At 37.6% G+C, this 11,873-nt stretch overlaps 1 protein-coding gene across 2 annotated transcripts; it reads right to left on the minus strand.

Moving 5' to 3' along the window:
* Nucleotides 1-434: 434 nt before the first annotated feature.
* Nucleotides 435-11,836, minus strand: clta (clathrin, light chain A). Of its 2 annotated transcripts, XM_041785015.1 has the most exons (7): nt 11,561-11,836; nt 10,805-10,833; nt 8,316-8,433; nt 8,095-8,206; nt 6,448-6,501; nt 4,367-4,402; nt 435-1,632 (listed from the first exon to the last, which is right to left on the minus strand). In XM_041785015.1, the coding sequence occupies exons 1-7, from the start codon at nt 11,736-11,738 to the stop codon at nt 1,461-1,463; spliced, it is 699 nt and encodes a 232-aa protein (XP_041640949.1). In that variant the 5' UTR covers nt 11,739-11,836; the 3' UTR covers nt 435-1,460. The 2 variants fall into 2 exon arrangements, with proteins under 2 accessions (XP_041640949.1, XP_041640948.1); XM_041785014.1 differs by lacking the exons at nt 4,367-4,402; nt 6,448-6,501.
* Nucleotides 11,837-11,873: the final 37 nt, after the last annotated feature.

Below are 11,873 nucleotides of genomic sequence, written 5' to 3' on the forward strand. Positions count from 1 at the left end.
TCACCTCACTTCCCAGTCCTTTTACAGACTGTTGTCAGAAGAAGAAGATGGATGATTCCTGGTCTGGGCATTTCTCTCTTCAGCTATCCTATCATAATGAAAGCAAAAAATGGGGAATGTGACCAATGGTAAACATGGCACTGTCACTACTTTTTTGAGATGTGTTGGTGCCATCAAATTTGATTTGAGCTTATATTTGTCATAAATGGGTAAAATGTCTCAGTTTCAACGACTGATATATTGTTTACGTTCTATTGGGAATAAAACATGAGTTTGAGATTTGCACATAATGGCATTGTTTTGGGTCCGTCTGTTATTATTTTACATTTTACACAGTGCCCATACTTTTTGGAAATTGGGGTTGCATCCAAATACTGATAATAACCTGAATGAATGTTAAAAATGATCTGATTAAAGAATGACAGGACATCAACATTGATCAAGATTTTACTGATACTGAAATCAAATGGACAATGAACACAGATGGTCAAGCAACAGCTGGCTAATATCTATTTCTCTTTAAAACCACAAGTGTATTTTTTCAGTGACATGAACATTTTATATACTGTATATATATTGCCTTCTGTATATGTACATAGGTACACGCATAGAGTACATACACACAGCTGAGGTTTAACACAGAGACGAGTCACATTTATTGTAATTACTGGACTTTTTTCAGTTCCTGACTGGAGAAGAGAGAGGCTTTTCAAAAGGAAATGCATAGATTGGAAAATTGTACACAATATTCCACACGAGGGATCTACACACAGTTCAAAGTACACACACTGAATTTGGAGTTCTGTCTTGAGTTTGGTCCTTTAAAAAAACAACAAAGAAAAGCTCTAGAGATCACTGATCATTCGTTTTATGAGGACATACCATGAGGTGATGTGCTGGAGGAAAAATACGAACAGTTACACATCAATCATACCTCACTGGAAGTGGGGGGTGCTAGATTTACAGGTAGGAGAGTTAGAGTACAGCATTGTGGGAGTGATATTGTTTGGGGGGGCCATGTTTTCAGGTTGTAGTGTAGCTGGAGGCCCAAACAATCAGCCCTTCCCTTTTAGTGTCCCAGCTCACCATAATCGCACAAGTGTTACACAACTCTACAGACCATGAGACCTGTTTGTTGGTTTAATGGGGATAATCTGATGGGAGGGGGATTTAAGCGCTCTTAATTGGTCTGTGAAGGAGGTGCACACAGGTGAAAACTTTCATGTGGGGAAATGATGAGCTGGTTCTTCTTGGATAATCTCTACAGCCCTGTGAGCAGGAGATAGTCCAGGACAAGACTACTGACCATGTCCTTCCACAGGGCTGTGCATGGCAAACTGATATGAACAGAGGGGGTTGTAGTCCCCCTAATCTTCAGAAAACAAATGCTGGGATATCAGTACTTGGTTTGATGTTTGATGAGAATGATATGGAATGACACCCTGAGCCACTTTGGCTTTCTAGCGGACTAGTGGGGACTGCTTCAGGGAGATGAGGACGGAGCGCATGCGGGACACATCTTTAGCCTGCTTGCTTGACTTGGGGTTGAAGTCACACAGTCGAGCCACCCGCTCCCACTCTGTGCCAGGGTTGTTCTCATCCAGATCTGAAATCATGGCCTCCTCAGCTGCCCTGCAGGCAACAAGGAAGAGGAGAGAGCAAGGAGATGGAATAGAAAACAATCAGTGGATGAAGAGGAACAATGGCACCAAATGCATAAACAGCCATGAAGAAGTCCTCTGCTGATCACCAACAACCGCCAAGGTTCATCAGGTTCTTACAGGGCTCTGTTGCTCCTTTTGGTTTCACAATGCTGACTTTAACATGACTGATACAATAGCCTGGTCAAATCTAGGCTTATGATTAGACTAAGAAAATCTCTAAAACAGACCATATTCTCCTGATAATACATGCACATTGTTATCGTGTTCTACTGTTAAGCCCAGTTTAGACCTATGATTTGCAACAAGCTGAAACTTGCAACCGCTTGCATTGGGGCCTAAAAGAGACTATGTATAGTTTTCTTAGCAACAATTCTCATGGTCCAAATTAAATTGATTTCCTTCAGAAGTTACCGCACAATAAATGTGTCTCTACAAATGAGAACAGTACTGCACATTCACCATCTTCTTCTTGGTTTTTGTCGTCATAATGGGGACTTAATATGTAAGAGGGTTCACAAGGATCAATCATCTCTATTCCTCCTTGCCATCACCATCAAAGAGAGGCAGCACAATTTCACTGCACATATAAACACAAGAATGCTTTGCTAGCTCAGTCTTGTTACAGTGAAGATATCTGCTGAGAATAATTTATTTCCATGGACAAATTTAGCCTCTTCAGCCTTTAATTTATCATGTATTAGCTAATATATCGCTGCATATCCTGCTTTGTAAAAGGTAAAATAAAATGAAACAAAAAAAAAAACACAATGCATTCAGAAAGTATATACAGAACCCCTGCACTTAACCTATCAAGATAAGATTTCTTGTCCCCATTTCCTATTTATCTGCTTGTGACATCCAAAAATCGGCTGTTCGAAATATGCTGGACTAAATTGTAGGCATCGTCATCAGTCTTTGCTCTGAACTAGGCTTTTTTACTCGAGGTTGTTAGTCTTTCAGGTGCTTGAATTCTGATGTTTAAAAAAAAAAAAAAAAAAAAAAAAAAAACATTCTATTAGAAAAGCAACAAAAAACAGAGTCTTTTGATAGTCTGATAATCTGGAATGAGATCTGACCTTAATTCATCTTATGCTTGAATATAAACCTAGATGGTCAATATTAGCTGTGAGTTAAAGTCAAGTGAGTTGTACCTCAGGGTTAAAGAAAAATGTTCAAAATGAACATAAGTCTCTGAATGATAATGTTAGCCTCTTTTTTTTTTTTTTTTTTTTTTTTTACATGAACATGGTTCAATCACAGAGTTTTCAGATTCTGGTCTTTCGGTTGCTTTTCTAACAGAAGGAATGAAATAAAATCAGTTGTTAGGACCATGATGTTTGTATGACTACAGAATCTGAAAAATTCGAAGTACAACATGATAACATTTAAGTTTCCCACCCTTAGCTTGATGTCACAGGAGCATGGCTCCTGTAGGAACATGTTTTTTTAAGTGATTACTGATGATTCCTTTTTAATCCTAGTACGACTTTGTTGGTTCAGCAGAGTCAGCCTCAGGCTTAGTCCAGTAACAACACAGAACATCAATCTGTCAACACGTCCACAAAGAGAAAATGCACTACAACAGTAGTTACCTGTGGCATGCCCCCAACTCTGTTTTTACACAATACAGTTCAGTACACCTGTATGTCAACCTTCTTCAACAATAACGGGTGGGACATATAGATGAGAAATACAAACAAAACGAAGCTTAAACGAAAAACTGGACAACCTAGTAAGCCTTTTGGTTGGTTAAAAATGAAAAAAGTGTACAGGAATGGGGAGGAAAGCTTGCCCACACCCTTACCCTTTGTCTTCTCCTGAGGCTGCATATGTACAATGTAATATATAAGCCAAGACCCAAGCATAGGGATGATGAAATCATCTTTATACTTGTCCTTGATTAAAAGGAAGAAAATTGGCATGTTCTTTGTTTTTTAACCAAGCCCAAAAGAACCAGAAGAACTGGAAGCACTGCTGGGCCTTAGCCATGCATTGTGCTGCAGCTGAAAGCAGACTGGAGGTGTTGGACAAAGAAAAGGAGTTTAACTTGATTTAACATGTACTAATTAGTTAAAGATCAATTAATGTCCTGCTGGGTTTTTTGTGTTTGTTTTTAGAAATAAATGACTCTTATCACTCTCAAATTTTAAAACTACAGGGTCTGAAGTTAAATCTACCCTTGCTGACCCCTAAAAATACTTAAAAATTAAGAAAACCCAAAACTGAACATAAAAAAATGATGACTGCAACTACCATGAGACATTATTGAGATGCAAGCCAAAGATTATGGCGAAATCACATCCCTCCCACAAACTTAGCCATAGTTCCACTGCCAGGATACTCCCCTTTCGTGATATTTTCCTATTCCTCACCCAACCTGCAAGCACAAACTCAGCTACAAACTACAACAAAGTACAGAGAGCAAAATGGGGATGAGGAGCAAATGAACATTCACTGTCACAATCAATTACAATATCACACAAGGGACTAAAAGGACCACAACATCACAGGAGGGACACTGTCACAAGCCTCTAAGTAGGCACTGCTGAGAGAGCATACTGGGTATCTGTGCAAGGTTTTGACATTGAACACACACTCAAACATTCACACACCCATTTAGACACACACACAAAACTGAATATATCCCCTGTCAGAAATAGAAAAATATTTGGGGGTTCTGGGATTTTGTATTTTTACTTAACTGGTCTAGGCGGTAGCAAGGATGGTTAATGTGTGTGCTTTAAGGTGCATAGGAAAAGAAAACAGGGAGAAACAGTTTCACAAGTCAGAATTCAGAAGAGAGAGAGAAAGGGGAAGGGTACAAAATAAAAGACAAAAAATGAGATCAATGCAGATGTTGAAAGCCAGCATGCAAAAGCCAAGTTTTTCCCTGAAGTGGTCTACAAAAAGAGTGTGCAGCCTTTGATTTGAAGATAAGTTTCCATGGTAATGCCAACATAGCATACTTAAATCTGTGATAAATGGGATAAGTCATGGTAGAGTCTGATTTATAAAACTGGTACTTTTGTTTTCAATAAAGTTAATTATTTCCTGTGCTGCCAAATGATAGAACCAGCTCCTGCTTTTCCTGATCTTTCCAGACATTGCTGAAAGATGAGTTCAGCCTTTTATCACATTTTGCCAGCCTGTGTGTGGGAAGCGTTGTTCACAATCATTACGTTGGAGTGTTTATAAATGAGACCCCCGCAGTTCTTGTAACAGATTTGTACCTGCAAGATGAGGGAGGAGGACATGCTTTTTGTTCTGCTCTACTTCTTCTACTACACAGGCTGAAAATCAATTATTACTACAGAATTTTCTCAATCTACAACTAAAACAGGTGCTTCTTTAGCTGCACTGAGGTAAGCACTGGCCAAAATCTAACTAAAAAACCTCTGCTCAGGCAAGATATATGAATTTATAATTTAAGTACTGAAGTTTGAGGTTTGAACTATACTTATACATAATACAAATATCCAATATTGTGCAGATCTAAATGCATTCCAAAATGCATAGAAAACATGAAAAATATTAAATTTCTTTTATATATCACATTCCTACATGCTGGTCTAACCTCTTGTCTAATCTTGAAAAACAAAACTCATAAAAATTGAAGGAGCCTGTGTTTACACCACAACGCAAAGTCAAAGCAAAGGCTGCACATGTATGGCTATTGGATAGCTGGCTGAGCAGATAAGCATGCTAGCTACTATGCAGCTGATATTTCACTAAAGCATGAAACCGTTTGAAGCAGTTGTGTTAACATAATATGACCAGAGACTTTATTGATATATCAGTAATTATCTGGACATTTGAGCTTGAGCACCTGTGTATCAACTTCACATTATGAAGCTACAACACCATATTAATGGTTATAGATGACCTCACAAACACAGTTTGACTTTCAAAGATCGTACTTTAAGCAACTCCTAGCTCAGTTGTATGTTTAGTTTTACTCTGCCCTACTCCTTACAGCATAAGCAGCATGCTAGCATTGCAAATTTAGGAAGTTAGGGGCACTACTTAGGAAGTCTGACTTGTAGAGATTCAGAAGAGGGAACCACTACCAAGCCAAAGCCGCCTCTGCAGACTGTACTGTAAAATCATGTGTTATTTCAGAGGCATTTAAGAATTCAAGAGAAAGATAATTTAGATGATATTTATATAAATTCCAGCCCAACAATAAAAACACAAATGCTTCAAACAAATCTAAAAGCATCCTACTCATGGTTCATGTTCAACAGGTTAAAAATCACTTGTTAAATTCAAACTAGACAATTTCTTTGAGAGTTCGTACAATTAATATCAGCAAGGGTTAACTCTTAGAAACATTTGTCATATATTTGCAAAGTGTTTTGCTGAGATGAAATGAGAGAGAACAGTATGAAGTGATTAATAGGGGGAAAAAAATCAACACAGGCATAGCCATGGAAGAGTTCACTAGGATGTGAGATGGTAATTTGTGTGTGGAGGCATGCAGTCATTCTGTTAACTGAAACATCCTGACAGGCACCAACCCACAAACACATGCAAACGTATGTGTTGAAAAATATCACAGTTCTGTTTAAAGAAAGGAAAGAGGAAAAAAAGCTTGATGACCAGTGCAACAACAGATATCCATGTTTAAAAGGAACAACTGAGGTTGAAAATATATCGCGATTTCTAGTGGCTTTATCGATGAGATGAAAATGATGTCAATGACTGGATGTTGGGAAGTGGATGATGATGGAAAAAAGAAATGAAAGAAAAATGACAAGGGAGGATGTTAGTTGGAGCAACATACACATAACCAATGAGCTCAGAGAAGGGCTGCTTGTAGAAGTCTTCATCCAGCACCCTGGACAAACGTCCACCCAAACGACAGAACAGCGAGAAGGCAGGAGACAAGAGAGAGAGAGAGAGAGCGATAAAAGGAAGGAGAGGATGGAAAACACAAGTATTATATGTTACCACACAATAACAATCTAGGACAGATAATCAAAGGTTTAAAGTTGTTAGAAAGACTTGTAAATGCAGTGACGTTGTGTTTCAAAAGGCTTGTGTTGGCTTTCTGCTCATTGTTTAGAAGAAATCCTTAATTATACGGGTATGGTGATCTGCCAAAAAGCATGTGAACTTCACAATAGTAACTGAGTATATAGGAGAGAGAGAATAATTTAAAACAAGATCAAATTTGGGTTTACTTAGCATAAGCTAACAACTTATCTGGGGTATAATAAGAGCATATTAATAAAGGTAAGCCATAAAGGAGGCAGATTTTTGCTTGCTTGTAACAGCATCTCCAATGTGAGAAACAGCTTGCCAACCATTGGTTTATGTCATTTATAAGTGTTTTGCAGATGAAGTCACGTCTCAGAGAAGGACTCCAGATGGTGGGCAGGAAGTGATTTCTGCATATAGAAGTGCTATTACAATGTTGAAGTTTTGTACCATTTACAGCTGTGGCAACTGTTCAAACTGAGGAAATAAAAAAAACATTGAATTATGTGACTGCAAACAACCTATTCATAATGGTATTCAAATAAAACATCCAATTTGATCCCTGGAAGATTTGAGGAAACATATCAGCTTTATTAATAGAAAATGAATTTTATGTTATAAATGATGGTGATTAATTGATTAGTTTAGAAAAGAAGACATTGATTAATATTGAAAATTAATGGTTTGATGAAGCACAAACTCTAAGTGTAAAATCAGTTATTTGTCCTTATCAGGAAAAAAGAGCCTTACATATGAAAGATGTTAAAACTTTCCCACCTAGTACAGGGCTGTTAGAAGAGTGGAAAGTCACAGGCACAGGTAGTTTATTATTGATAGGGCTGAGGGGCCACATTACAGAGCAGGAGAAGCTCAGAAATGTAACCACGCAACTATGCAAAATTAAGAGTTACAAATAACAGAAGTATGCTGGAAAATAGGGCAGGAAGCAGCAGTTGAAATCATGTAGACCTACAGTTACTAAATTATATAAAAACATATTTAATTGGCAATATGAGACTTAAACCACAGCAGTGTTGTGTATGTTGCAGGCCTATTTGGTCAAAGCATGGGATACCATGACACTTGCATGTTTGCTATTCTGTCTTTTGGTCTTTTACTTCAGTACCTTGCCTCCTCAAGGAAAGACTTAATCTCCCATTGGGGTTGATCTACGAAGTGGAGAATTTGGTTTAATGTGTGACAGCACAGTTGTCCTCTTAAACCTGAAGGTTAAGACAGATCCATTTTTCCCTGGCACACTAGGCCAAACCTCAGTATTTTGTTAGCTGCCTGAAGGCTGAGTCTGGGGCAGCTGTATTTATTTATTTTTGACCAGTTGAAATCTTATCAGGATTTTTTTTTTTTTTTCATAATAATACACTGCCCTCCTCCATCTTCATTGTCCTCCTCCATCATGTGTTCTCCCTCTACCCCTCTGTAGGACAAGTACCTGTTGTTGGTTTTGGTTTTCTCCAGCTGCTCGTTTTGCCTAGCGTGCCACTCCTCAAGCTCAACCTTGGCTTTCTCCTTCCATTCAGATTCCTGCTTGCGAGAGTTATCATCTGGAGATGGATGAGCAATAAAAGAATGAAGTGTAAGGCTGAAAGGAAAACAACATGGAACCATCTTATTAATTACAGGGTAGTTCGTATTATGGAGGTATGTGCTTACCTAGCATCTCCAGCCTCTCTCTTTGCTCCTCCCTCCACTTGCGTAGGCTTTCAGGTTCAGCCTGCAGCCGGTCTGCATTGGAAATAGCTGCATAGGCGTCTGATGGACCGTTGCTTTCCTGGAGGAAACAAGGAGGGGATAACTGTATTTCTTCTTTCACTACCCTTTCATGAGTGTCATGTAATGATGTTGCATGTAATGGTAAGATATTACAGTCACTTAAGTGACATGAAATCTGGAATCAGCTTGTATACCCAATGTTTTGAACAAGGTTATAATAGTTTTGGATTTTTCATTAGTTTTAATTTCTATTTAGTTTTTACCATTTGTTTTAAATTTCTGTTTAGTTTTATTAGTTCTTACTGCTGGTTTATTAGTTCAGTTTAGTTTTTATTTTGCAAAAATGCTTCGTTTTAGTTTAGTTTTTATTAGTTTTAGTGTTAGTTTTAGTTTCTTCTGCAATGTGGGATACCTGTCTGGGGCAAAACCTAAAAAGGCTTTTTACTTTTCACTGTACTTATTCAACTTTAATGTTTGTATACCACTCAAGACCTAAAATTACCATTGTGTGAAGTTATCTTCAACTAATTCAGATGATTTTACACTCTCCAGGCTTGGGTGTTAATGTCAGTCACTATGCTAGTGTCTAAGACTAAAACTAAGGAGATTTTGCCCCTAATTATATTTCATTTTAGTTAGTTTTGTAAGCAGACAACACAGTTTTAGTTAGTTTTTGTTTTATTTATAAAGCTTAGTTTTTATTTAGTTTCAGTTTACTAAAAGGAATTTTAAATGTTAGTTTCAGTTATTTAGTTAGTTTTAGTTAACTATAAAAACCTTGGTTTTGAACCCAACTGCAATATACATATTGTAAATCTGTTTTATAATTTTAGTTAAATGCTATTTGAAAGACTTTTTAAAATCAAGTTTGGCCCATTCTAAGTTTTACCAGCTGAGCCTCTCTAACTGACAAGAAGAAGTCCTGACTGTGCAAAAGGCAGCAATGTTGCAATGACAGCACAGGAAAAGGAAGTTAGAGGAAATCTAACAATCAGATATTAAAACCACTGCAGTTAGCACTGTGCCATTACTATGCAGAGAGCTGCCTGTGCATTTACACACATCTGACTTCTTTTAGGAGACTTGTGTCATTCCTTCATCTGAGAAGTAAGGACTGTAATTTTGAATTTGCTTACAATATCTGAATAGGAACGGTGACAAGGTTTTAGCAACTTCTTTGGAGAAAAAAATGTTAATACAAATGTGAGAAATATTGGCAACTGATGGACACAATACACGGATAATGAGCATTACCAATTCCTACAAGCTGAAAAGCAAGAACCTTTTCACATATCAATGTTATCATTTTCTTCACTACAAAATCACTTTAGCAGCAGGCTGTGGCCGTTTACCAAAACAATAACATCAGCATCCTGAAAATAAGCCTCTGCAGGTGCAGAGTCAGCAGACACTAAATCACATATCTTTAGAGCCTGTATAAAAAGGCTTTTCATCTAAAAATCAAATGATGAATTGTTTTTTGTTTATGATACACAGCCGTAAAAAAGAAGCCAACAGCAAAAATGTCTCTATCACTGACTTTACTATGTATAGGTTTTTGTTTAGAGTGAATGCACTTTTTTGTTATATTGCACACATTTTTCTACCAACTTCCAATACAGTATTCTTATTTATTTAATTATGGAAAATGACAACTGCCAAAGTTGGAAAAATGATGCCGTAATAGTCAGACTAAAATAATGTCACACAAGAAGTCCCTATTATTTTTTTAACATATCACAAATCAGCCAAAACCAAACCATGGAAAATTGTCAACATGACTTTTTGCATAAAGAATGGTGCAACCTCACCGATCAGGAATGGAAAGAACTGTTGGTAAGTATGCCATGAGGCATGAAGGTTCTAACTGAAAATCAGGACTACTCAAAAACTTTTATTTACAAACTCTCTAGCCATTCAGTCTTTAGTTTTGTTGTTTAAAATGGATATGGCGCTTCACTTGATTGTCTTTTTCTCACCATTCACATTCTGGCAAGTAGTGCTTATTTTCATAATAAATGTATATTTTTTTTCCAGAGAAAAAGAAAATGTGTGTAAGTAAAGGTGTAAGGGTCACCTCAGTTGTTAAAAATTGAACATTTTTAAAAAACTGTACAACTCATCATATTTTCAGAAAGTTGAATAAAATTTAGTAACCAAAAAAATTAATTTCCCTGTCTTTAAAAATGCTAGGAAATATACTAGGTAATGCAAGACATCGTCAACAGAAATGGTCACTTTTTAAATTCCAATGCAATAATTCCACATTTTATATCTTTGAAATAGTAGAACCAGAGACAAACATATTTTGCTCTGGTCTCTTAATTTTTTTTTTTTTTTTTTTTTAATGTATTAAATCACCAAAAAGTGCAAAGACATTTCAACAGTCAATGCAGTGCTAATAAGAGAAATAGGTGAAAAAGAATTACCCCATGAAGCTCTCCGTTGACAGTGCCATCTACAGAAAAAAGAAAGAGAATGACAATATTTAGATGTCAAAAAAAGCTATTTAATTCACGAAATATGATTTATCAAGTCTAAGGAAAACACTTGGCTATAAAGACAGGATATTGGCTATTACGAAATCGTTATATCCTTACGATTTCACACGCAGATTTCATAATATGACAATTACGCAGAGTCAGCACTTTGACTAAACGCCAAATCAAAATGAATCTCCAGCTTCCAGTGAACAAAGGTCATGAAGCTTCATCAGTTTTTCCTGGCGACTTTAGTTCAGCTAGTAAATAACATTTATTGCTGCCAACAAGTAGCATATCAGCAGCAGAGAACGGAAGCAATGAATGACACGTCTGATACTGTATAGCTAATGTTGTCAGACATAAATCCAATTAAGAAACACGACCAGCGGGTTGTCATTACGTTTTCATCATAATTCCGGTTGCTTTGTTTTACTTGTGTGTGCGTGTCATTTTTAGTTACGCTAGGCAATGGTTAATGTTTAGGTTAGCTAAACTTTGCTAATGTGCTAGCCGAGCTAACGTTAGCAGGCTGTCTGAATGAGCATCTATTACAACGTCCGTGTGGGACCAAAAAAGGTTCTTCAATGAGAAGTTTCCATTGAGACAGCTATCCCCTCGCCCATTTTAAAGCTTCGTAACCAGACAGGCCAAAATTAATCTTGGAGGTAGGAAACCCGTCTCCGCTTAACAGTCGTTTCTTACCGTTAGAGTCCCCTAGCGAAGATGGTACCTCTCCGCCGTCCAGGATGCTGAAGCCTTCGTCGTTTTCAATCCCCGCGATTTCGCTCTCCTGTTGGGCCAAGAAAGCGGCAGCGGGGTCCTCCTCCGAACCCACACCGTTTCCAGCGGAGGGTGCGTTGAGCATGTCAAAGTCATCCATGTTGTGTTAATTTGTGGGTGGACAAATATTAGGAACGGTTAGCAGGTGTCGTGGTCGACCGAAACCCACTGCCTCAACGGGAAGAAGGACGATCGAAAAAAAAAGAAACCTGAAAAGCTAGCGAGGCGGAAATGG

This window comes from Cheilinus undulatus, linkage group 4 (genome assembly GCF_018320785.1).
Source record: "Cheilinus undulatus linkage group 4, ASM1832078v1, whole genome shotgun sequence".
Taxonomy (NCBI): domain Eukaryota; kingdom Metazoa; phylum Chordata; class Actinopteri; order Labriformes; family Labridae; genus Cheilinus; species Cheilinus undulatus.